The sequence below is a fragment of the Colletotrichum paranaense genome, assembly GCF_030867605.1.
Source record: "Colletotrichum paranaense strain IMI 384185 chromosome Unknown Scaffold_10.1, whole genome shotgun sequence".
Taxonomy (NCBI): Eukaryota; Fungi; Ascomycota; class Sordariomycetes; order Glomerellales; family Glomerellaceae; genus Colletotrichum; species Colletotrichum paranaense.
Window position 1 is genome coordinate 844,165 of NW_026848968.1, and position 26,184 is coordinate 870,348.

Below are 26,184 nucleotides of genomic sequence, written 5' to 3' on the forward strand. Positions count from 1 at the left end.
CCCAGACGGAACGGAAAACACGCAAGCAAGGCAAGAAATCGTGTCCTGCATTACCTGACATGGCGGCATCGTGCTGGGATATCAATGTAATGTATTTCTATCCGTAGTTTTGTTCCATCATGCCTTCCGCCCCTTCCGTGCTTCACTGCTCACTGTTCAGACCAAGTATCGTATAAGTCGAGGTACCTGACGTAGGTACCTTAGACACAGGCAGGAGGGTAGGTTCCTTCCACTGAATACATAGAGAAGTTGAGAACCTAAGGGATAGACATTGAGTAGGTACCAAAGGCAAGATACCTGGGCAGGCAGAGAAAAGGAAGGCATCGTGGTCGTGTGCCTTCTCAACTTCGTGCAAGTACCTACCTCAGGGAACTACCAATGTCAATTGCTTCCTTCCATGCCTCATGTGCGGTGTGAGGTTGGGAAGGTGGTGCTCCCCTTCGTGCTGCGCGCCTCCTTCCCATAGAACAATCGTCATATCCCAACTCTGAATTCCCTTCTTCATTTTACTCTTCCCAAGTCGCCAGGTCTTCTCCCCAATCATTCCAAACATCAACCATCCCTTACACAGTATTCGTACGGATACCAGTGAACGATACATTTCTCTCTTCTTCGACATCCCCGTCATATTCAGCGCCCCTGACCACCACCCGCCACTACGAGCCTAGGTACGACAGCGCCGTCGCTGGACTCACTGGAACGTCCTTCTTCTTTCGTCCCTAGTTCGGTCCCTCGTCGTCTTTTCTTCGTCTTGTCCACGGCTTCTGTCATCGACCGTTGTCCATGCTGTCCATCGTCCGCAACACCCATCATCGCTGTTCGCATGACGACCCGGCTCAGCTGGAATCTTTGGGAACATACCTGGGGACGTAATGAAAGAAGAGACTGGATGATATCCGTACCGCCTCTGCCTGATCATTACACCTAACTCTGTCCCTCCCAGGCCGTTCTTCGCTCCCGTTCACCGACCTTGAGGTACCACAATACATGCCCTTGAAGGCACTCACGCATCGACGCATAAATCAAGTAATAAGTAATGGCACTTACGTCGGATAGTCATACCGCCAAAGCGATATTCAGAGCCAGCATCGGGGCTACTGCCAATGGCCCGGTTGAGCTGCGCTGAACGCCCATCCCGCACTCTCTACCACATGTGCCTGGTTTCTTTCCCTCCAAAGCAAGCTATGCTGGTACTCCGTACACAGCACTATCCACTAGTACCGACACACAGTCATTGTCAGGCCGGGCCTTATTGTCTGCAGGCTGTCTGGGCGGTGGACGATCTCTTCGTGCTCGTCATCCCACATGTCGACGCAACTTGGCCATCACGCAGTACTTAGCACCTTGGAACACGACACGATAGGATGGACCACCAGTGTGTGTACTACCTCCCGCCTTCCTTGTCACCTCGAGACTAGGCTCTCCCCGCTCTTGCAGACCACCCCCGCGCACTCAAAATTTCTTATCGCTTTCCCAGCGAGCCACGAGGACATCTCAAAGACAACCATCGCCTGTCCGCCCCGGCCGAAGCTCGACATCATTCACCAATCCTCGCTCGCCAGAGCCCGTTCCCCAGGCGCACACCGACGATCGTCAAAGTATGCTCCACATCACGCTACGCTATTCCGACGGAAATATATTCGCCTCAAGGGCTACCATTTCGGCCTCCTCCTTGAAGGGGCACGATGCCACCCACGCATCCACGGTTCCGTCCACCACCAACCGCCAGCCGCACAACGTGCTTCCCTTTCTCTGGTGCTCACTGTGTGTTCCATGTACCTGTATAAGTCTCCTCCGACGCTCGGTGGCCTGACGTTCCACGATCACCATCTTGACGCCGACAATCGGGGCACAACTTCACAAGTCGAAACGCTCTTCGGTGAGGCACCAAGCACGAGGCACGAAAACGTGGGGACGAAACCAAAGAACCTGGCAAGACGAGAGTGCCTTGACCCCTTGGACCCCTCGCACAGTGAAAAGCATCACGGGCGGACGACAAATCCAGCGCTAGCCCTCCAGAGCGAGCGTAACCAAAATCACCAAACACCACCATCACCTCACGGGCCAGCATCCAATTTCAGGGCAGCCATGGATCAGGGCAACGATACCACCAAGCCAGAGGACAAGTCGACGGGACAGGAGCATCGTGGGTGGAGCTTGTGCTCGGCCGCGACTCGACGGCGGAAGACTGAGACTCGTATGCAGCAATGCATATTCGTCTCGTTATGTCTCGTGGTTGACAACGCACCATCACATTACACTCGCACTGCACTCTCACTTTGGCTCACATTCAGTAGTGCAATGATTTCTGCGGAACGTGCAGCATCTCATTGCCTTCATCCTGGCACGAATGGCAACAGACTTTTGGGAGGGCAGATTTCCCATGTCGATCATCAACTAGTCGAGGAATGTCGCATGCGTAGCTTTCTGGGCACTGCACCAACCACAGCATCGTTAAGGCGGCATTCGCTCGAGCCAATTCCTCCTCAGATCCAGCATGATGTGACATGACGGGGCCAGCTTGACACGCTGACAGCCTACAGAGTACTGTACGGGCACGTACCGGTACAGGCACAACGCTTTGCACGCGACTGACGAGTCTCAACAGCGACTGGCAATGACTACGAATACTGCTGATGGCTGGACATGGCTGTGGTCCGGAGATCCGCATCGCTGTTTTCGACCCCGTCGCAGGCCCTAGACAAAGTGGTCCTGTCCTCGCAGGCGCCCTTGTCTTTGTCGCCTTTGCCCGGCTGTCGACGATCTCCTTTTGATTCGAAACATAACAAAGCCATTTCTGGAAATAACCTAGACAGTGCGCGTCGGCCATCCCTCCTCTCCGCTGCCAATCACCCTATGGTCTCTCCGAAAGAGCCGGCGAGGTAGTGAACGGCCGCCGACCGCTGACCGCTGACCGCTTCCGATGACTTAGTTGAGCCCCTCCATTGAGCCAACATCAAATCTACATCCGGCCTCAAATGAACCCGCGGGGTGGACGAGACGGGGTGGACGACGGGGTTGCAAAAGTGTCAACGGGGCATATCCGTACTATTATGGACAGGAGAGAGAATTTGGCAACTCTTCACCTTTATCGATAATCAGCTTGCAGGGTCAAGCTTTTCTTGCCGCCATCTCCACCTGTTTAGCTAATTATCCTCCGATCGAGATGACAGGTATCCCACCCGGAAAAGGAGGAGGGACAAAATCGAAAGGAGCAAGACAGTGCGGCAATGCAACCACATCCTGGACCGTCGTCAGGCGTATTCAACCTGCTCGACAAGTCACGACAGAGATGATTGGAAAATACTACCTGTGATGGTGGTGAACCCCCACTTGGCCCCCCCCCCCAGGTCTTGAGCATAAACGGCGAGGAACAAGAGGGAGCTAGGCGCAGAGAGGTAAAGCAAGTCGATCTGCCTGTCGGCATTTGGCTGCTACCAGCGGCGCGCCTTGCTGCCAGATTGCCTCCCATGTCACAGCCGGTGCACTTCAAGTGGACTGCTGACTCGGGATGCCGTGGAGAGCAATTTGCAGTCGAATCACCTGATTCGTGGTGCCGTACAGAAATTCTTCAAAGAGTCAGTGACCAAGCGTGGGTTGCGGGTGTCCTCACCAGGACTTTGTATCACTATTAGTGCCTGACGATGGTAGGACTTTGAGGATGAGGGGAGAGTTGGAGGGAGAAGAAGAAGAAGCGATGTTACGGCACTTTTCCCACAGTCTCACTCATTCTCTGCCGCTGCAGCAGCCATACTTCACCATTGGATCTCGACTGCAGCGAGAGACTTGATGGGACAATGACCTCTCCAATCATGGATAGCGAGGAGATACGACTAGCACCCCGTCAACTGATCTAGCATCGAGACTAAAAGCCCCGGGAATAAGCTTCAAGACGCCAGCCTTCCTGCAGCACAAGCTACGGCACGCCTCTCATGCAGCCCCAGGCCCCAAATCACCTCAACACGCAGCACTGCAGCACCACAGCAGCTCACCTCATTCACCACCGCAGCCTCCAGAGCTTACACTTGCAAAATCGCGGCTCCTCCCCCTCCATCTCGACGAGGGAAAAAGACTTGGCGGCCCATGATCCGGTCGCGAGCTGATTGGTGCCCTGCAGACCGTTATATTTCTGCGGCTGCTTAGCGGGGTCGACTTCCCTCTCGCCGATGTTCTTTCGCACTGTGGTGCTGACTCTGAAGGCGGTCTGCAGGCTGTGGCACCGCTCTGCCATCTGGTCGTATGGGTACGGATATACACAACGAGAATACCCATGTACGGATGCGTGAGGCGACACAACGTAATAGCGCAAGGGCGGCTCCGTGCGATGCGGATCTCCCGGTGGGCTCTCTGCGCCGCCCCTCTCGGAGCGAATTTGAATTTTCCAGCGGCGGACACTGGACGCGAGGCCAGCCGGTGCGCCGTACACGTCTGGAAAGATAATTTTGAGAAATTTTTTCACGGAGCGAATTTCCACGGAGCCTCTGATGCTCTTTTCCAGAGCCTGTGCCGCCGAGAAGACTCCGTGACGCTACATGCGTATGGAGCAGGACGGACAGCGGTTATTGATGCCATGACATGGAGCCCAGTGGCACCATTGTCCTTGACAGTGAAGAGTCCTTTTCAGCCGTTCCAATCACTGGTCTCCAGGTCACATATCAACCCGAGCGCATCGATTCATTTTTACGCGCTCAACCCGTGCCAGCATTTCTGCAATGCATACACCAAGATGAGATTTGGCACATGATCAGGGGTTTTTAGGATCACGGCGTCGAGTAGTTGCGCGCTGTACCTTTCTGAGTCTCTATCTCAATGACTGGTATTTACCAGGGGCCGATGCTAGGGATATCTTCCGGCGGCGTGCTTTCTATCGTCTATTCGGCAGACACTTGAGTATCTCTTGCGTCGCCCGTAGGGTCGAATGGCCTCAAGCTCTCTTCAGCCATCAAGCTGTCGCCCGTCATCTTGTCTAGCGGAGGGGCACGCTCAAATGGCGAGGTCAATTTCCTCTACAAGAGGACCGCTTTCGCCTCGACTTGCCTATGACTGATCAAATTGAACCAAAAACCATGCGTCTTCTCGCCTCGCTCGACTTACACGAGCGACTCTCGCTCTTTCCGTCTCGGGTTTCCGGCTCGACCACGGATTTTGCTCGCGTCTTTGGTCCGATGGCGATAGTACCCAGTGCCGTGAGAAGTATTTGTGCACATCTCATACTCATATGTCGTTAGGGCGCGGCGCTGCCAAAGTCCTCCTTGGCGTCTGGTCTTCTCCATGTACCCAGTTCCAGGTTGATGACCATTTTCGCGATATGTCTTGCATGTCCATCTGCGGCGTTCCGCTCCGCATCGGTGCTGGTCAACTCAGCCACCCGCTTCAGTTCACGGCTGAGCCAGGGCAGCCCTTTCCTGTCATGAGTGCAGATCTTCAGATGCATGTTCAAGTCGGCTATTTTGGTGAAGTGCTTGTGTGAATAGATTACAACCTTGAAACGGAAGGTGGACTTTTCTTCGTAATCGTTTGACAGCAACCTTGTGTAGGCGCTGATAACTTGCGGCTCGAGCGAGAGTGTCTAGTAGGGAAGGCTCATCAGCACAGGCATGCTTGAGGGACGAGGGGTTGGGGGCGCAAAAGAGACTGTGATGTTGTGGGCATACCGGAGAGGCGCGGGTTTGCGGTGGCGATTTGTTTTGGCAGTGCATGGTTGTCAGTGTCTCGTTGCAGGTGTGGCTGTCGCGAAGACGCTCCCACTCTAATCTATCTTGAGGATCTGCCGTCTCGAGAACGCGGTCCAGAAAACGGGCGATTGACTGCTCAGCGACTTGGGTCAAGGTAGACGCTTGAGATATACCCTACGAGAGCAAACGGGAACAACAGTCAGTGGCGCTGTTGATACAAGTTGGTCTCACGAGACCAAGATCGGGACCAGGACTGGCACTGGCGCTGGCGCTGGCACTGCTTAGCGCAGACGGCGGATCAAAGACTCACCAGCCATGGACGATGACTCGGCTCGCCATCTCGCAGTCGGACAGTGTACGCCGAGTTCTTGGGGTCATAGAAGCCCTGCGAGACTGCGTGGAGATTACGCCATTCGTCGTTAATGGTTCTCAGGAGACTGGCCGCGCGTTGGGTCTGGTCTGGGTCGCAGCCAAAGGCGAGGCATTTCCCGATGCGCTTGTAGAGTTCTCGCGGGCTGAGCGAGATTGTGTTTGCGAGTTGCGTGTTGTTAGAGTATAGGGGCCATTTGCGGCCGGCCTTTGGGGGAGCTTTGGCGGCTTTGGAGACGGCGGCGGCGGCGGGCTTTGCTTCGCGGGGGTATTCTGAGACTACGCGGGATAGCATTGACTGTTGGAGCCGCGTTGTTGTGAATCTCATTTTTGGGAGAGGCTTGCTCTGACGAGCGGGGTGCGTGAGGTGTGTTGGGATCGAGGTCGGGGTCGGGATTCGGAAGTCGAGGTGCGACGTGCGAGGGTGAGGGTATCAAGGTTAGGTTTCGGTGTCGCTTTTCTGAAAGTGCCGTGTCCTCCACCAGATAGATCACGACGTGAGGGAGAAAAGAGGGTTGAGAGATGGCCGGCCTCAAGCTCCCAATGTCCCGCGGGTTTCGAATGGCGAGGTTGAAGATGCGGCGCGGCGCAGTTCGGCCCCATGGGTTGAGCTGGGGGAACGAACGGGTGGGATGAGGTTGAAAGTTCCAACCAATCATGAGAGCTGTTGGAGCTTGGTGGTGGGGATGGCACCTTGGGGGGGGGGGTCTTACATCATCTCGCCGAGGTCTGAGGCCATTGGAGCGAGCTGTCGACCTCATCGACGACGACCTTGCGAGCCATGAGCGGGAGATGCGATAATTGACGGGACTGCGCCATCTCTTTATACCATCATTTGCAACGACGATATTTAAAGACTGCCACTCTCTGAGACTTCGCAAGCTGCTCCGACAGTTGTTCAAAGAAGAGGATGAGCGTCGTGAATACCGAGTTGCGGAGGCGGGTCATTGCCATTTACAAGGGTAAGTTGAGAGTCTTTTCATTATTGTTGTTCGTTTTACTCTAAATGGGAGCATCGCACTTGTTCAATCGAGCTGTATCACGTAGCCTCGAGGTTGCCCGGTGAGACAAGTTGCTGAGATGTTTGACTGCTCTTGTCAACATAACTTGTTGTGAAGACAAAACCTGCGCTTTTCTAAACGTCTGTCGCTGGCGCATCCTTACTCTACGACAGATACTTGTCGTCCTGAGACTGATGATCCGGTTGAATTTCGTCAAGTCGACTGACCACAGCACGACCAAACCCAGAGCTCTCTCTTTTCCAACACATCTTTTTGCCCCTCACCCTCTCTCTATTCTATTCACTGCCTCCCTCTACAATATCCGCTCACCTTCCATCCGTCAACCATTATGCCTGGGCTCACACTGCAGCCTCACCTAAAGATGAACCCAACAGACAAAAATGACTAACCATGGAGAATAGAACTCCTCTACTTGGGCCGAGAATACCCCCTTGGCTACGATTACTTCCGCCCCCGCCTGCACAAGGCGTTTTCTGCGAATGCTGCGCTGCGGGATGAGGAGGCTATTCGAAGGGGGATCGAGAGGGCTGAGTTTGTGAAGAAGGGTACGTTGTCTTCCTGTCTTTCTTTCTTTATGTCTTTCTCTGGGTTTGGGCCCCTTTTCACCAGTTAGATGGCGTGTCCTTCGTCCGTGGACAGGGCAAGGTGAGATCTATGGATGCTCGGTTGACATCAGGCTCTATGACCGCGCGTGATCGATTCCAAAGTTGGAGTTGGTTTCGTGGACATTTCGTCTTTGCTTTGGGGGCACGCCTCCCCCCTCCTCAACTGACTCCGCTGCATCTCGATGTTGGTCGTTTCCCAAGTTCTGTCTCCAAGTTGGAGGCGAGTGTGTCTCGTGGTGCACCAGCATGAGTCTCGATATACTATATGCGCCTCAAAGTCCCCAATTTCAGCTATCTAAACCGGACGCCGCTCTCTTCCGGGCGTGGGAAGTGCTCTCCATGAAGTACTTACCGTCTAGTGCGGCTACATCTAGTTCTGGGCAACTTTCTTCGTTTGCCCAACTGCGTTTGTTCCATGCTAGACTTTCCAAAGTGGACAACATCGCTTTACTCCCCCAACTCTATCAGAGTCATAATCTTCCATCATTCCCGTCATGGACTCACCCTTTGTATCTCATCTCTCTTTCCTTCCCATTCTATTCTCTCAATGACCGAATGGGAAGCAATAACATCAGACTTTATACCAACGAATAGAATCAAACAGCTGACTTGAATACCTTACAGAAATCGAAGCATTGTAAGTCAGCCCAGTGCCTCTCACCTGCGCTTTCCAAAAAAGGCCCCCGTCTGCGTCCACGTCCATCCAACTTCGCAACCTCGTCTCCCCAAGTACACATTATCACTTCCATGACAAGTCCCTCTTTCTCCTATCAAACACGCCCGAAAGCGATGTACCTTACCTCGGCCCGGGCCTCGGAAAACAAGTGTAACTAAGGCTATGGGAGAACCCATGTCACTAGTCCTTGAGAGTTAATTGCTCTTCAACAGCACGTACGCTGTTCAACGCGTCCCCCTTTCAAGCCATCCCGCCGTACCTCCCCCTCCCCCCTCCAACACCCAAACCGAGTCCTTCCTCAGGCGTGTTTCCTTACAGAGTAAGTGCGTTCTGCTAGGCGCGATTTACACGGTCAAAGTCAGTCTTCCATACATCCTCTATCCTCCTTCCTCCCCCCTCTCCCCAGAAAATAAAAATAAAAAAACAGAGGGCATAATTCGCTACCGCAGCATACAACGGGTGACGATGCCACAGTTGGCAACACCAGAACGCCCAAAAAGAAGAAGAGAGAATTTGCCCCGCCTCTTCACATCCTCAACCTTACTCGAGACTTTTGTCTAAGCCCCTGATTCGATCACACTCTACAATGATATACCATCCAAACCACTCTTACCAAGTCGGTCCTTGCCCCCCCTCCGTCCTCACATCCAACTCATCCAACTCATCCCCCACTTCCCTTACCAATGGTCGTACAAGTCAATTCGAGATGTTAATCGACTGGCGATTCCCCTTCACGGCGAGGCAAGTCGCCTCCGTCGAGTGCCAGCATGGCTTTCATGTAATACCCATCACTCTCTTCCGAATGCCAAGTCACTCCATGCATTCAAGGTTACAGCATATGCTTCTCCAGGGCGCCATAATCCCCCTCATTACTCTCCACTCTCAGCATCGTCACTTTAAGGCACACAACACAGCATAAGAAAGCATATTGGGGGGGGGGGGGAGATATAGGTATTGTATAGTAATGGTAAACGATGTGATAGGATATGTAGGTGTATATGTAGATGATGTGGTAGTAGATGACGATGATGATGTTGACGATGGGGTATCTCGATGAACTGGATCTCTGACCTTTCCCCCCTATTCCTTCCTTCCTCCCTTCCCCCTTTCCATCCTTTCCTGCCTTGTCCCTTTTTCGCCGTCCCTTTTTGTTTCTCTTGTTTCTGGTAAACTGTATTCTGCTCTGTTGTTGACACTGGCGCTTCTTCGCCCTCAGAGTCGCCATGATGCTAATCGCGCAACAGGTATTATCTCAAGCGGTATCGGGCGTTGAGGAAGCGTTACGTCCCAGATGCGTGATGCGGCGAGCGTCTTGGGATGGGTGTAGGCATAGGTCAATGTTGAGGGCCAATCATTCCCATAGAGTCCAATAAACTGTCGCCGCAAAAACACGAATGCAAAAAAAAAAAAAAAAAAAAACTCCCTTCTTTTTTCCGTCCACCATAACTTCGTCATGCGGTCCTTCATCGCTCCCTCTTGCGTGCCCACCAGGCACCGACCTCCAAACACTCTCCCCAACTCGTACCATTCTCCCTCATGAGGTCGTTCATCATCTTGCCTAGCCAGCCGTCCCATTCGTCCTGGCTCTTGCCGCTGACCTCGCGCAAGATCGGCTCCAGGCTCTGGATCTGCTGTACGACGGTCATCAAGGCCGTGCGGCGGAGCGCCGCCTGGGCCTCGGTCAACGTCTTCTTCTGCTCGTCCGGTTTGTCTTTGCCCTTGCCCTTGCCAGAGTTGATGAACGACTTGCCGTCCTTGGTCACGACACCGCCGACGCCCTCGCGCTCCCAGCGAACTTCAGAAAGTGGGATCGCCAGGCGCTTGCTTTGTATGTCAGTCAGCTCCTCGGATTCCTGGATGAGCATAGGACCGATGAGAGTGCAAGGCACAGGACTCAGATTGCGGGACTCGAGTGCACGGTGAACCCAACTGTTGTACTCGACGAGGAAGTTGTTCAGCGGCGCGCTCAAAGGGGTCTTTGCCGAAATGGGATACGCGCCGAGCGAGGCGACGGTGGCGGTGTCTTCGGTGTTGCCAGACTGTGGCGCGGCGTGGGGCCGCAACATGCGGATCTGGTGGTCGCTATCCCAGAATTCCACAGTGCCACCAGGGCGAAGAATGCGATGATATTCTTCAATGGCGTTCTGCAGTGCGTGCGGCGACGTCACAACCAGACTCAGATCCTTGACCATGACCAAGTCGAATTCGCCATCGGCAAACGGCCACGGAAAGTTGCGAATGTCGTGCTGCATGAATCGCCATTTCATGTCGCGAGATACGTCCCCCGCATGCTGCCCCATTGGGCCAATGTCCATGCCGGTGAAGTGGATATCTGGGTGGCCTCGTTGCGCGAAATACCGGTGACACGACTGACTCCAGAATCCGGAACCGCAGGCGACTTCGAGGACACGACCAGGCGGCTTGCTAGCAAATGCTGTGGAGCAGATTGGCGAGCCAAACAACTGGATGAGCAGCAGTGTGCGCAATGACTGGCGATGGATCTCGCTCAGGTCAACAGGCAAGGGGTATGCTAATGACGGATCTGACAGATATGTGCGGCCATTGCGCAAGCAGTAAGGGCGAGAGGCATCGAACGAGTTTGTCGTGGGGTCGGAGGACGTCATTGTGCGGGTCGACATGGAGGCGGTTGAAGGAGCCGCCGACGAAAGACTGTCGGTACGGGAAAAAGGAATTGCACCGGCCTTGCCGGCAGTGAGATGACGGCCCGATGTGTCCGTGTCGACGAGCATGGCGACATGTTTTAGCTCATTCGGAGTGAGACCGATGTGAGATGGTGTAGGCGGTACAAGCGGGTGTCTCGCGTAGGAGCTTAAGGTGCCGCTTTCCTTGCGAAGGCGCGCCGGCACCCGGATGCGAGTGCGGTCGGCACCAGCGCGTGTCTCTTGTAGCGAGTGGTGATGCTTGTGCTTCTTTGGAGACGCTGGCGAGGTAAGATCGCGCGGGTCGATGGGCGACGCAGTCGAGAGGGTCGTTGACGTGGGTGTGAGCGAGGTCTCGTGCGAGGAGCGTGACGCCGAGGACGATGACGATGTGCGGATGTGCTTGAGACGGGTTGCGGGGTGGTGGTGGTGGTGCTGCTGCTGCTGCTGTCCAAAGTGAGAACTGTTTGATGATGGTTGGCGCGACGGTATGCGCGAAGAATCCGCCGGGTTGGCCTTTGAGAAGAAGGACGAAGAAGAGGAAGACGGGGTAGGTGGTGCGGCGGCGGCGTGGGCGGCAGCGGGGGGTTTTGTTGATGTTGTTGACAGAGTTGTAGTGGCAGATGCAGGAGTAGTAGTGGTAGTAGTGGTGGTGGTAGTGGTATCTGTAGTTGCAGCACTAGCACCAACCGCCGTGTGTGGTTGTTGTTGTTGTTTGCTCTTGTTTGTCAAGGTTGCAGTCGCAGTCTTTGGCCTGGTCGACTCGATGCGAGAAAGAATGGGAGGGACGGGGGCGAAGCTGGTGTACATGTATTGGGACATGTTTGCAGAATCTTCCGCATCCACGAGCGCTTCGTCAGGAGGAGCGGCGGATTTCTGGGGCCCTTGGGCTTGGGACCCGGTTGTGCGTGTGGTTGTGGCTCTGGTCAGTTGGGTCAGTCGGGTCCTCTCTTCGTGTCTTGGATCCTCATGTCTGCCCTGCCCTCTCTGGGGCCGGGAGGACGACAATGAGACCCAACTCGCAGGTGGGAGCTCCAGCTCCAATGGACGGGGGGGGGGAGGGGGCAGAGGGGTGGAGGGGGGTTGTTTGGGGATCCGCAAACTGCGTGTGGATTGTGGGAGAGAGATAGAGAGACGAGACTTTTTGGGAGTGGGAGCAGTGGAAAGGAGGCACAGAGACTGAGAGTGAGAGAGTCGGGGTACTCCGTAGGAGGTAGGAGGAGGGGATTGGCGGCTGATTGTGCTTGCTTGCTCGTTTGCCTTGCAGCAGCAAGCAGCAGCAGCTTGCTTGCTTTCCTGGGTTTGGGTCTTTGGGGTGTGTTGAATTCAGTTCGGTTCCATTCCAGTTTCTGTTGCGACCTTGCAGCAGCTGGGGGGGAGATGATGGTGGATGTGATGTACCTGGTGGAAAGGGGGGAAGATCATGGATTGGAGGGGAGGGGGAGGGGTGTGTGAACGTGTATGTGTCTGTCTGTACACTATGAGTGTATCTGTCCGGTGGAGGGGAAGAGAAGCACCCGGGTGGGAAAGGAAGCGGAAGGGAACGGGGGAGGGGGGAGGGGGAGGAGGGAGAAACCAGGAAGGATATGTTTTTCTTTAATTTGGCATCGCCTCAAAGAGTCAATAGAACCGCCATGTACTTACAGAACGGTCGTTATTTTCGAGAGCAAAGAAACCAAGACGGATAGTCCTCGTGGCTCTGGTGGTGGCACAAGCAACACACTATCCATGGACTATTCCGTTACGGATACACTACCCGTACTCTCTCTTTCTCTCTCTCTCTCTCCCATGACTCTCGCGCAGTCTTGTTTTTCTCTCTTTGCTCTGTCTGTCTGTCTGTCTGTACACTTCAGATGCTCCGTAACGATACACCGTAAAGATACTCTCGACATACATAGCAGATGCAGAGTGGCAGACAAAACCAAAAGAACAAGGGTGCATGACTTAGCGTACTGGCCTGTACGTACCTTGCAGCAACACCAGCAGGGAGCCCCGGGGATGGGGTCAAGTACTGTATGTAGGAACAGGCAGGTAAAGTTGAGTTGGGCAAGGTACACACTGACACCCGGCCGCGGCGAGGCCCAGGGGTAGTGGGGGGTGGGGGGAAGAGAAATTGGAAAATGAGGGAAAATGGGAAAATGGAACGTGGGAATGGATAACGGAGATGGATGAGGAAGAGGAAGAGGAAGAGAGGGGGACCAAAGAGCAAGTCGGATTCTCTTCCGCGGTTCCAACTCCAGTTAAACAGGAAGAGAAAAAAAAAAAAAAAGAGTCCGTCAGGATGCAATGTATCCGTACCGATTCAGCATCCAGGATCCAGATGCAGACGGACCAAATAGACGAGCGACTTGCCGCGTTCCTTGGTCCTTGGACATTATTTCTCTGTCTTTCTCAGTGCTCTCATACACTCTCTCTTCCTCTCACACTCTCTCTGGCGCGACTACAAAGCGAAATACAGAGAGCAATGACGATGTGAGAGACAAAGAGAACCAAACTCGGACGTTGCACTGGCGCTTGCGTCGCCTCTGCTTCTTTTCCTTGGCCGTGTTCTTCGTCTTCGTCTGCCCGCTTCACACACACACATACCGGGCGGGAATCATCAAGAGAACTGAAAGAAACAAAAAACAAGATGAGGGGGCAAACTCACCACACGCACCACACAAACACCCACGCTGACCAGACGTAACTGGCTGCTGGAGCTTGCTGGGGAACCGAACAGGGTCCACCACAGGTTCGTTTGGCCGCCTTGTACCTTGCAGCAGCACCTTGCGTCGCTCGCTCGCCGTACGGAGGAGTGGGCGAGGTACTTTGGTTGTCTGCAGGTACCACGTCGCAGTCGCTGCCGTCGCAATAGCAGGGCGCCCAAGTGTCTCCCGTCCTTGGTCCGTTGCCAATGGAACCAAAGAAAGGGCACAGAGCAGTCAGTGTACAGAACCTATCCTGTTCTGACTGGGCGGCGGTCCTGGCGCTCCCGGCTTCGGTGACGGGAAGGGAAGGGAAGCACTGGACGCTAGTTGGATGCTGCTTACTGGCGGTTGTTAGTTGCTGAATGCTTCTTGGCCTGCTTGCCTTGTCGTCGGCGCGCTCTCGTTGTCTGCCACTTGTAGAGTGGTGCGCTGCTAGCTAACAACGTGCTAACCAATGCTGATGAGCTAGCACACAAGTCCACGAAGGTTTGTACTCCCGCCCGGCGCCGCGTCTCAAGTCGGCCCAGCTTGACAAGACTAAACACCAAGATGGGGTAGCTTCGCAGAGCTAGACCTCGGGCTATCTGATAAGCAAGAGTGCACGAGAACGGGAGCTCGTGTAGGTATGCCGGCACTGTCGCTTTACTATTCCGTGTGCCTTTTGATTATCGCGCAGGAACAACTCGGAGTTTGGGAGAGGTCTTTGCGCGGCAAACAACCCAGACTCGGGAATGTGGCCAGCCAGCAAGCGAGTAAGCAAGGCGAGGCAGCGCAGGGCAGACGCCGTCGACAGGCCTGTTGGGTATCCGCAACGGCAGGGGAAACCCGTTTGGACGGTACCAACGTTCCCCGGCCAGGGCAATGGAGGTAATAGCAAGGGCAATGCCTTTCTCTGGTCTCTAATTGGCCAGTGTCTTTCGTCTACTGTTGTGTGGGATTGTTGTTTGTGACCCCCCGACAAGGTGATCCACGTCGGAGGCTTCACCTCTGCGCCGCGTAGCCTGTGTCGGTGCGCCGTCCGTCTTGCCAATCGCAGTGCCAACCAAGACTAGCCTTATTCTGCCAGTGTCCGATTCCTCAATAACCCCGATGGATGACGGCACTTTGCACGTATCTGTCTGTGCCTGGCGTTCGTTGGATTTGCTTGGTTTGTTGTGGTGGTGTCTGTGCCTGTGTCGTCAAAGCTTCCCACCTGTTTCCCAAGCGGACTCGTCACTATTACTCCACGAATTTCCTCTTCAGCTTGCTAGCTCCGGCCTGACAGGAGCCACTAGGGCGGCAAGACTGGGGTTCGGTGAGAGCAATAACTAAAACCAAGCCAGCACTTGAGCAGCTCGAAACTTGGTTTGTTGGTCGACTGTCGCCCACGATGGCGTCAATGTCAAGGACGTAATGGATGGTTTCCCTGCTATTTCTCTCACGCTGACCACTCGGCGGCAATCCAGCAGCTGTTGAAGAACGAGTGTGGCTGCTCAAGTGGGCTTTTCCCACCCACCAACTTCCAAGGGGACGAGGCCAGCAAACGCCTCGCTCAGCCCCCGATCCAGCTCGTCGGGACGCCCGGTGCTGTAATTCTCCAACCCAAGCCCACTCAATTGTGTTTCTTTTCCCAGAGCTTCTTTGTTCGTGGGGCACTTGGTGCACTTGGCCCAACTCTGGCCCTGCCGTTCTTTTGTTCCAATGTCTCTGTCTCAAACTTCGGCTCTGTGCCGCCGGGTCTGCCTCTTTCGCACTTGAGACTCGATGACGGACTAGTCCAAGGCTTGACAGACAGATGGGAAAGCAGGTCCGACAATAACAGAGTCGGCCGGTCTGTGAAGTCAGTGGCCCTGGTTGATTTGTTGCTTGCCCTTTGCCGTTGACCCTTGCTGCGGTAAGCCAAGGATCTGAGAGACGCCTGCAAGTGCAAAAACCCCTTACTACGAGGAGCAGAACGGTGAAGGGGCTCAAGAGAGGGCACCGGTAACCAGGCCCCCGGTAGAGTGCAGTCAATCTATCGTATCCGTACGGTTGGCAGAAGACTGAAAGCTGAATGAGGGCGTGAACCTTGAATTTTCAAGCCAAGGTGATTTCTGACCGGCGAGGACGTGCGGGGCCTCGGTGACCAACAAGACGAAAAAAACAAGACGCTAGCCCCTGTTTTTTGACGTTTGGGTGCTTTGTGTCGAGTGTTGATCCTCTTGGTAATGGAGTGGACCGGGCCGCGCTGATTTCGGGTAGGTAATGGAGACTTGCTGGATAATCGCTCCTCTTTGTTCGAGTGTGTGCCCTTAGTCAGGCTATGTCTGGTAATCACGTATCCGTACTCCTTACGAGTAGAGTACGCAAAAACGGTACTTGGTAGGTATCAAAATCGTGGTGGCCACAGTTTGCGTCACTAGAATATGGCTGTTGCTGCCCGCTTCGCCGAGGATTCGGCGATTTGGCCCAAATATCTCGACAGTGTCCCGGCCGGATAGAGGATACCTCGTCCTGTTGGAGGAGCTCAGAAGGCACGCAAGAGTCAAGTACGCCGGAGCTTGCCCCGTCCTTCTAGAACCTGGACCAGGTTCTTTCTGAAATCTTGAGACGGCGGGATACCGGCCGCTTGTTCCCCGGTGGGGACGGGACTGGGGTCGCTGGAATGACGGATAACTGACGGGCCCTGGTTGGCTGGCTTGGATTTGCGCTTGAGTTGGATGGGAAATCGACCGAGCTGAACAAGAGTCGTGTTTGCCTCGTTGTCGCCTTGCCCCAAGGACCAACGCAGTGGCCGTTATTGAAAGAGAGGGCCAATGGCCGCTGAAGGACGCGATAGGACAATGCTGGTGGATTTAGATGTTGTGTCGCCTCGTTTCCGTCCGTTTGTTGTGAAGCTTCCGGCCGGTCTTTCCTCGCGGTAAATCCAGCAGAGGGTGCCCGTACGGTCAAGGTCCGGGCCCTTGTCTGAGCGACTGTAATGAGCCGGATCCCTTGTTTGGTGTTCCGTCGCTTCGCCCCGTCTCGCCTCGTCTCGGTTCCCGCAGACAAATGTCACCGAGGGGATAGATGGATCAAATTTCACCGCGGCGTCTTGTCGGCGATGGCCTGTGTTGGTTACGTACGTATATCGAATCCTGTCGAATGGCTGCAAGGTCTATTTTGCCGTGCCGCCTGTCTTGATTCGTCCCGTTCCGTGCGTGCAAGCTGACTCTGTCACTTGTGATTTGCGTAGCCACTGACTGGTGTTGTTTCCAGCTGGCAGTGCCACCCCGTGGCCCGTTGCTGATCCGAACTGGTCAGTGGTGTGCGCTTTTTCGTTGCGTGCCACAACGACGGAACGGTGCTATTATAAGACGACGGGCGATTGGTGATGACTAGCTGGGAGTCTGAGTCTGGCCAAGGGATCAAAAGCAGAATCTCGTGCTTGTCGGAGATAATGACGTTCCCCTCGATATGTCTTCTGGGGGAGAGTTCTAGAGCGTGGGGGGACCTTCCCTTCGTAGCCAGCTGGGCGATTTGTCTGCAGCAGATTGCTAGATTCCGCAGCAGCTGTCAATGGTGCGGTGCAGGCTGTCTGTCGCGTGTGCTGCGTCCTGCCTGTTGGGGTGCAGTGCCGATAGCGTAACGTGGTAGTGGGTGCGGCCTCGTTGCAACTTGTCCCCGTCCCGGTCGGTGGATTCCGCCCAGCACCGGCAACAGAATCCTCTGAACCTTCTTTTGCAGAATAGGTGTCTGGCGAGAAGATCGGCGGTTCAGAGGGAGAAACGAAGCAACGTGAATGAATTGTGACGAATGTTTCCGCTGGGTTTCCAGGCAGATTCTCCCCTTTGGGCTCACAAGCCTCCCGAACATGTACTGGGGGTTTGGTATGAAGGCAGGGCCAAGCTAGTTCAGGTCGATCGGGGCTTCTCCGAGAGTGCAGAGTCAAATTCGATGGGCGAATACTCGCACAGATGGCAAGTAATACTCCGTACGGAGGGGTAGGTTGCCAGCGTCGAGGCAGAATGATTGACTCAATTGAGTATCCGTATAGAGTCGCAGCCGTTGGGCCGTAGCGCTAATCCGCAGCTCGATGCCTGGTGTAATTGGGATCGCTGTCGTTCATCCGCAAAAGAAGATCAAACGAATTATGGATACCCGGTCGAGCGGTAGAGTCAGATCGTCGCCGTGTCTCAATTATCACATGAATGATGAAGACACTATCCCGACTGCCAGACTCCCAAGGCGGTGGGTGACGAAGACTGAGGACGGAAGTTTGCCCGTGTATTCGGAGGCTGTACGAAAAGAGCCAAGCAAGTAAATCAAATGCCGCGTCTGTTGCTCCAAATGGGATGGGTTGCCAAAGTCGGAGGATGGTATCTTCAGCGGCGGGTGAGCGATTTCGGCGCCCGAGACAGCATGCAGCCGCAGTGCAGAAGCCAGAACCCCAGGAATCGGAGTCTAGGTACCGGTAGCTGTGCCTGATTCGCTGGATGGCCGGTCGAGGTGAGGGAATTGCGCACACCGCGACTTTCGACTTTTAGCTTGGTTGCGAAGCCGAGAGAGGGGTTGGTGAATGTGCCGTTTCTCTCCCGCGAAATGTTCAAGAGACAGCCTTTGGATGATGTGAGGTTGAAATGACGAAGTTGCAGCTTGGAAACACATCGAAGCTTTGCCGTCCAAAGTGTCAGGGGCGCAGCGCAGGTACACAATGCCTGAAGCGTGGAAAGTGCAGGTCCAGCAGGTCTTTCCTCCGTCAACTCCGGGGCTCCTGCCAAGAATCGCCGTGTTAGTTGCCGTGTTCAAATGGGCAGGAAGCACCTGTCGGACGGAAGTTGCGACTCACCAGATTACCTAAGACAGGCAATATGCTCTCAACCTAAGGTTCTGTTCCTCCTGGTTGGATTGACTTCTTTTTCTTCTTCTTCTTCTTCTTCTTCTTTCTCAAGACACCAAGTCTTGTCGTCTGATGATCCAGCAGCAGTTGCTGGCCGACAGGTGCAAGTCTGGCGTTTGTATGGTGCACTCGTGGAGAGAAGAGCTGACAGGTTATCTATATAATACAACCTAAACCGGACAAACGGCACACGATCCATCCAATTCCTCAAGCAGAGTACCTAGCAGACCCAGCACATCAAATTCCCCCGATATCCGAAGAAAGGAAGCTCCAAGTCAAAAGCCCGGAGCAAGCCTATCAATCGGGGACCTCGATGATTCGTTTCTCCGCCGTGGTCCCGTGGCCATGTCCGATGCCTACATGACATAGAGGGGGGAGGGGCTCAGAAGTTGCGAACTTGCCCGCACATATTTGCACTTGCAGCTGCATGTTGCATATTGCATATTGCAAGGGCCCTTTTCTCTGCTCCCAGCTCCGTACGCGCCCGCCACCAATTCCCAATTCGGGCCTTGGCCGCCGTTCGGCACTGCCAGCCTGGTTTTATAGCAGCTCTCTCATTCCCATCGTTCGTGTGCAGGCTTTGCAGCAGCCAATCTCTCAAAGTCTAGGATAGGCAGCCGTTGGCCTCGACCCGGAGCTTTGCCCACCATCTGAGTATTGCGTGCCGTTGAGGACGCGTATGGGCGGAAGTGACAAGTGGGATACCGACTGTACTGCATGTCTGGCACCATGGCATGTGCTTCGTTGCCGTTTCGGTCTATGAGATGTTGGGATGAACACCAACGAGGGGCTACAAGAACTCCCACCCTTGGTCTATCAACTTCAACCCATGCTGACTTTGGTCTTTCAGCGGTCTTGCCTCGTATCTGTGAACTCCTTCGAATTTGAAAATGTTGCGATAACTCAGATAAGACGTTGTGGAGTCTAGAATGGCGTCAGAAGAGAACAAGGCCAAGATAACGAAACCGACCCGGACCGCACTTCCCCCGCATCCCACCGACCCTGGTCACTGAGTGGCTGGCTAAGATATTCGACAACGCCCAGCATGGACTAGTAAGCCCTCAGTGGCCATGTTCGAGACGGCTGACGAGGGCAAGGCGCTGAAGGCAGAAGGCATCCCATCCTGGTTGTCGAGTCTAGGCGTGTCCATGAGTCGCCAGCTGGTCTGAGCCGAGGCTCGTGGGAACCAGCTCTCTCGCCATTGTCTTCGCGCTTTCAGTCTCCGTCTGTCGCAGTTTGATAATGACAAGGTCGACTGGCCGCCGTCGAACATGGACAGGCGATCAAGGTCCAGGGCTTACCACCATTGAAATGAGCATCTAGCTTGTTATATCCGGCATCTGGCCGCTTTCCCCGGGCAGTTGTCCCGACTTTCCGGTTTGCCTCCGCGGCCGCTTATCAACGCCCTGTTGATCCTATGGTTTACCCCGTATCATCGCAGCACGTTGTATGATATGTGATGGCGCTCTGAACCAAAGATACCAGTTCCCTGGAACTTGATTTTCGAGGGTACCCAATGGGGGAATCGTTTATTGCTCCGGCTTGGCCCTGCGGCACAGATGACAGGCTGACATCAAGGTTGAAGACGGAATCGGGGCCTGGCAAAGTGCCCGCGGGGAAAGCGGCTCGGGATGGCATGTTGGTCGCCCGGGGTCGAGGTCTCATAAAGTTATAGAGACCCTGCTGGCCTGCCACACTCTTTTTTTCCACCCATTTCTCGAGGGCAAATTGTCGCGAGACCTTGATATTACTTTGTTCTTTCCGATCTCGACTCTTTGGACTTTACCAAAAGAAAACTATACCCAAACACCGACGAATATCTGCTTATGCTAGATCAGGGCATTGTATCGTTCATCGGCAGCGGGATCGAAGACTCACTAGGGCAAGGAGCGTTGGACAAGATCAGCACCAGACAGACAAAAGAAACCCCACGACCGGAAGTAGTGTATAACAACATCTGAGGGAGATGTAACGAAGAACTAAGTAAGAGATAGAGGGTGTTGACGCTACGCCAAACTGACGTCGCTCAACCTCTCACAAGACCCTAATCCTGATCCCTTATATATGATGTTGCCGTAGAACATGAAGCCTATACTGCGCCAGTGCTTGATTTGTGGCTAGTCTTGGTGAGAGAAAAGTCTGATCTTGTACTCTGGTCCGTGAATATAGTTCAGGAAGTTTTGATGTGCCCAGATTGCTTGATCCCCTTGTGATTTTCATGGGTTCCCATCGCACCTCTCGTGGTCTCAACTCAAGCATCGAGGCGAATGTTGCACTGGGAAGACGAAGAGCCGAAGGAATCAGCACAACGTCCTTGATGTTTGTAAGAGAACGTCAATGGCCGATGAATTCCTATTGCAAAGGCAGTAAAAGCCTTCGTGAAACACGTTCTCGTTTGGAAATCTGATGTGCCAAAACACACCTAACTCCAGCCAATATTACCCGCATTCTGTTTACTGATTTAACTTCCCCCAAACAGTTGTACAATAAAAGCTGGCGTCATCACTCCCTTCGAGAGCTCTTCATGGTCCATGTTGACAAACTTGCTTAGATCCCCAAAGTTTGCTGTTTGTGCCGACAAGGCGAGCGATGTACACTCCACGACAGCTCATACCTCCTCCTTGAGTCTAATCATAGAAAGATTCACAGAATATCAATATAATCGAATTGCGTCAAACTTTGTGCGGTTAAGGATTTTGATCTTACGTGAGAGCCTTCCTAGATATTCGAGGCCTGAAAAGTATAGGGGCTTTGAATGTCAATCTTTCCAGAAAAAGTCAATGGATTTGGTGACAAATTTCCTTTGGCAACATCATACTATGAAACCTTCCAACATGCCATATCAAGAGTCGCTTTGCACTCGTTCTGGTTCCCAACGTGACATATGAGCCTCAATAACCCATTTGATGAACCAGCGACGGAGTATTCCCCAGAGCCATTAGACACGCCCACAGTCAAATGGCCCCAATCGGTATTATTTTTGATTTGGCGACCACAGGTCAGTAAGTCTTGTATCTCCTCCACCGCATTCGTCACAACACGCCACAAGTCACACCACCTGAACTCAACGGTGTAAGGTAGTACCTGACCTATCTCACCATCCTCCCTCCTCCACCTTACCTCATTTACTTCTGACGCTTAGCTAAGGAAGTGTACGTACTGATGACTCAGCGTCACGAGTGCGGTCACGTTTGACTTGGGTGGAGCTCTTCCGTCTAGCTGCTGGTCTGTGCAGCTCTCCTCATCACGTGACGACACCAGAGCTCGCAACCTCGCGGGCCTGGTGCCCAGTGTCTGCTCTATCGTCAAGATCGAGTCAATTCCACCACCACCTGGCTCTATCTTTGGACCCTCTGCATCTCCGACCGCATTCTTCAGTCCCAGTATCCATTGGTTGCTCTAGAGATATTGCCAGAAACACATCGCGCCCGCTCACTACGGTATGTCATCAACCCATTCCCCGCCCTTAAGGTTACCAGGGGGGGCACTGCTCGAGCCGATCCTTTGTCGCAACGACGCGGCCCAGCCCCTACTCCGTTATCCGACTCCTGCTCCTGGGCCTTGCTTCAGTCCCGTGTCTTACTCTTCCAAGCTCGCTCTGCTGACGAGACACATTCTCATCTAGACCCTCTTATGCCGCATCCAGCGCGTCTCGACACCATTGACCAGCTTTTTGCCTCCCACGTACGCTCTCCCCATCGGGCGAGCTCGCTCGACTCGACTCGCCGTCTAGCTTAATCTCAAACCCCTCCCTTCCTGACAGACAACATCACCAGACCGACTAAAAATCAACACCACCCTTAAACTCTCCACGCACGCAAACGACACACACACACACGCAAGCTTCCACCCGACCTCACATCATCGACGTGGTTCATGGGCGGACGAGGACAGCACAATACATTGCGGTAATCGGAAGCTCCATTGTCTGAGCCGATACTCGATGCAGCTGGACCCGTACCTCGACTCCCATGCGCAAACGCGAGCTACCCTGGCTTTCCCTCGTTTCCAATCTCACATAAGCTGTTGCTGCGAACCCATTGCCTCGTTCACCACGGCTGCATCGTAATCGAGGCACCACCAAAACCAACCCCACCCGCGAATCTCAGGTAGATGGCCGATGGTACTCGCTATCTGGACCACCCTGTCGGAGATCTCTACCTCAACTCTCTCATACCGAAAGAAACCGCCGCCGACGCCATACTCTTGAACACGCTCCTGCGCCAATTCTCCGCCAAAGACTCGAATACACCTACACCGTCCAATCCGATCCCACGGGCCAATCTGCTAGGGATGTTCTCTCAGAATCACCAGCAGGGCCCCAACTCCCGCATCAATGGGGGCCACGGCGGCCGGGGCATCCCAATGCTGTACAACTACCAACAGCAGCAACAGCAACACCACCAGACTCACCTCCAGCACCACCAAGCTGCCCAGGCCGAACATGCTGCGCACAATGGCAATGGAGGCGTAATGGGCCACCACTCGGCCTTCTCCTCCGGCGTCATGGGGAATTCTAGCCCGTACAGCAGCAATGCTATGCAAAACGGGCAAGGAGGAGCCACGCGAGGAGGACAAGCACAACAAATCACTGAACATTGGGCGGAGCAGCTCCGACTCTACGAGGAGTCCAAGCAAGCCCACCGTGCCATGACCGAACAGAACCAGCCGCACTACTACGCCAGATTAAAGGCTTCAGAGAACCGCGGCATTGCCGGGCCTCCGCCATCTTCGGGCAAGAACGGCGACGACGATGCGGACGATAGGAGACGACCATATAGCGTAGAGAAGAATAAGGAACGGCAGAACTGGCACAACATGGACCTCAGCGGCCAGGGACTGCGTAATCTCGCACCCGCTCTTTTCCGCTACCAGTTCCTCCACGACCTCTTCATCGCCTCCAACAGGCTTCAGAGTCTCCCTCCCGCGATCGGCCAGTTGCGCCAGCTCCGTTACCTCAACATGTCGTTCAACCAGATCAAGATTCTCCCCCCAGAACTCGGCATGTGCACCTACCTCAACCAGCTACTCCTCTTCGACAATCAAATCCAGACACTCCCCTTCGAGCTCGGCTCTCTACACTTGCTCGACGTTCTCGGCATCGAGGGCAACCCCATCGACCCGGACATGAAACAGGAAATCATGGAGAAGGGCACCAAGAGCCTGATCAACCTCCTCAAGGAGCAAGCCCCTAGTATGTACAATCAGTCATGTCTCATGCTGCCAACAATCACTAATCTTCGTTTTAGTTCCGATGCCGCCCAACCCGAGAAAGCTCATTACTGTACAAGAAGATGTTTCGCCTACTTTGGAAAAGGTCAGAGTCTTTTCTTGGAACGTCTTGTGCGACAAGTACGCGACACCGCAAACGTACGGATACACGCCCACGGGCGCATTGAACTGGGAATACCGGAAGGACTGCATTTTCAGCGAAATGAGAGAGAAGGACGCGGATCTGCTGTGCCTGCAGGAGATTTCGACGGAGGCGTTCAAGGAAGAGTTCAGCCCGGAACTGGCACAGATGGATTACAAGGGTGTGCACTGGCCCAAGACTCGCGCGAAGACCATGGCGGAGAAGGATGCACAGGGTGTGGATGGTTGCGCCACTTTCTACAAGGCCAGCAAGTGGATCTTGCTCGACAAGCAGGTCATCGAATTCGCCGCCATCGCCATCAACCGGCCGGACATGAAGAACCAACACGACGTCTTCAACCGTGTTATGCCAAAGGACAACATCGCCGTTGTGGTATTCCTCGAAAGCCGAGCTACCGGCGCACGCATCATCCTGGTCAACGGACATTTGGCCTGGGAGTCTGTGTTGGCGGACGTCAAGTTGATCCAGACGGGTATCTTGATGGAGCAAGTCACAAAGTTCGCCGAGAAGTACGTTCGCTGGCCAGCACTCAAGGACAAGAAGCCCATCGTCTTCTCTGCTACTGGCAAAGACGGCGATGAGCCAGCGCCGCCGCCGGCTAAGGAACCGGGGCCCAGCCAAGAGTATCGCAACAATACCGACATTCCCCTCCTCGTGTGTGGTGACTTCAACTCAACCGGAGACAGCTCGGTCTACGAGCTATTGTCTATGGGACGCGTTCCTCCCAATCACCAAGAGCTGTCATCCTTCCAGTATGGTAGCTTCACGAGGGACGGTATTGAGCACCCTTTCAGCTTGCGGGATGCCTATGCCCACATCAAGAACACCCCCGACGAGATGCCCTTCACCAACTACACGCCTGGCTTCTCAGATGTCATTGATTATCTGTGGTACTCCACCAACACATTGGAAGTGGTGGATCTGCTTGGCCCGCCCGATCCCGAATACCTCAAGCGGATGCCGGCGTTCCCCAACTACCACTTCCCGGCCGACCACATCCAGATTATGGCCGAGTTTGTCATCAAAGCTAGAAAGGATAAGAAATCGCCGCACCCGGAACCGGATTTTGGATCAGGAAGCGGGCAAGGCCGGTAGACGGGGGCGTCTGACGACTTGTTTCCAGTAGTTTAGTCTTGAAAGGCAGTCGCGCGTTTACGTTCAGGGAAATTCTTTTGCCGGAGTTTAGGATTGCGATGCTTTTCGCGAATCGGAGGAACTGGCGGGGGGATGGTCTTTTGGCGAGGGAGGCGAAAGTTCATGAGATGACAGCAAACACAAAACAACCTCAGAGAAACGGAAGGAAACATGGTGGGAGGGGGGCTTTGGGGCGGTTCTTCATCGTCGAAAATGCATCGTCAGGGGCTGTGAATACGGCGGGGTGGAAGGGGTGAGGCTTTTGTAGATGGGCGGGTTGTGGCACATATCACCAACCAGCTGCGTTTTCTCTTGCGTTCAAACTTTTGTGCCTTTGTAGTGTCCAACGTGAAGTGGTGAACTGTGCCCTCGCCCCTGGTGCGATTCTGGCGCTGCTGATGAATCTTCAAGAGAAGGTGAGATGAGACTACCGGGTGGGTGGGATCTTGGCAAGGGCTCATGTTGCACGTCTCTCCGATCGGATCTGGCCGAATGGCTAGGTATGTCTTGCGGCGTCTGTCATATTGACTGTAGATTCTTTCTCGCTGCATCTCGACCCTTTTCTCTGTTTATCAAGACCTCAAGGCCATAAGACGAACGGCATTGATGCTTATCACCGAACAAAGTACTCACTCACTCACTCACTCACTTGTCGGTGTCACCTGCTTTTTAGACTGTTCATGTGTGATGTCTCGATTTCATCCCATCTTCTCAGCTGTGGTGGCCTCTATTTTCTTACTTAAAGTCATCTACACCTCACGGACTTGCGCCTTTCTCACATGCCTTAAGCTCATGCCAATACTTGCTCGTTCTCGCATCTTCGGGCCAACGACCCATATCAGCTACTGACATCGGGAGACGGAAAGCTTACAAGGTGTCGTAAAGATAAGTGCAAGCTTGAAGTACCTAGGTTCCAGGCAAGTGAGTGGGTGAGTGAAGTATCGAAGCTTGTGCTGCTCCCCCTCACCTCCCCACCTTTCCGGCAAGTCTGGGATCGCTCTCAAGGGGACCTTGGATCTAGTGCTGACGGCTTGGTAGAGTTTGGCTAGCTGTCAAAGGTACAAAGGAGTTCGGCAGCACCTCTCAGTGAGATCAGTAATTGCCCTTTTTTGTCTTACCAATCGACACGGCTACACCATTATACG

At 54.1% G+C, this 26,184-nt stretch overlaps 5 protein-coding genes across 5 annotated transcripts; 3 read left to right on the top strand and 2 right to left on the bottom strand.

The window, feature by feature from the left end:
* Positions 1-1,305: 1,305 nt before the first annotated feature.
* Positions 1,306-2,511, top strand: CPAR01_11958 (uncharacterized protein; the record flags this gene model as incomplete). Its single annotated transcript, XM_060496216.1, has 1 exon — positions 1,306-2,511. The coding sequence occupies one exon, from the start codon at positions 1,306-1,308 to the stop codon at positions 2,509-2,511; it is 1,206 nt and encodes a 401-aa protein (XP_060345001.1).
* Positions 2,512-5,224: 2,713 nt separating this feature from the next.
* On the bottom strand, positions 5,225-6,372 carry CPAR01_11959 (uncharacterized protein; the record flags this gene model as incomplete). The annotated part of the gene is made up of 3 exons (XM_060496217.1): positions 5,225-5,569; positions 5,655-5,849; positions 5,986-6,372. 3 exons carry the CDS (start codon positions 6,370-6,372, stop codon positions 5,225-5,227), a joined length of 927 nt encoding a protein of 308 aa, XP_060345002.1.
* Positions 6,373-9,810: 3,438 nt separating this feature from the next.
* On the bottom strand, positions 9,811-12,432 carry CPAR01_11960 (methyltransferase domain-containing protein; the record flags this gene model as incomplete). Its single annotated transcript, XM_060496218.1, has 2 exons — positions 9,811-12,315; positions 12,409-12,432. The coding sequence occupies 2 exons, from the start codon at positions 12,430-12,432 to the stop codon at positions 9,811-9,813; spliced, it is 2,529 nt and encodes an 842-aa protein (XP_060345003.1).
* A 2,351-nt stretch (positions 12,433-14,783) lies between these two features.
* Positions 14,784-15,005, top strand: CPAR01_11961 (uncharacterized protein; the record flags this gene model as incomplete). Its single annotated transcript, XM_060496219.1, has 1 exon — positions 14,784-15,005. One exon carries the CDS (start codon positions 14,784-14,786, stop codon positions 15,003-15,005), a length of 222 nt encoding a protein of 73 aa, XP_060345004.1.
* Positions 15,006-22,644: 7,639 nt separating this feature from the next.
* On the top strand, positions 22,645-25,000 carry CPAR01_11962 (endonuclease/Exonuclease/phosphatase; the record flags this gene model as incomplete). The annotated part of the gene is made up of 2 exons (XM_060496220.1): positions 22,645-23,725; positions 23,781-25,000. 2 exons carry the CDS (start codon positions 22,645-22,647, stop codon positions 24,998-25,000), a joined length of 2,301 nt encoding a protein of 766 aa, XP_060345005.1.
* Positions 25,001-26,184: the final 1,184 nt, after the last annotated feature.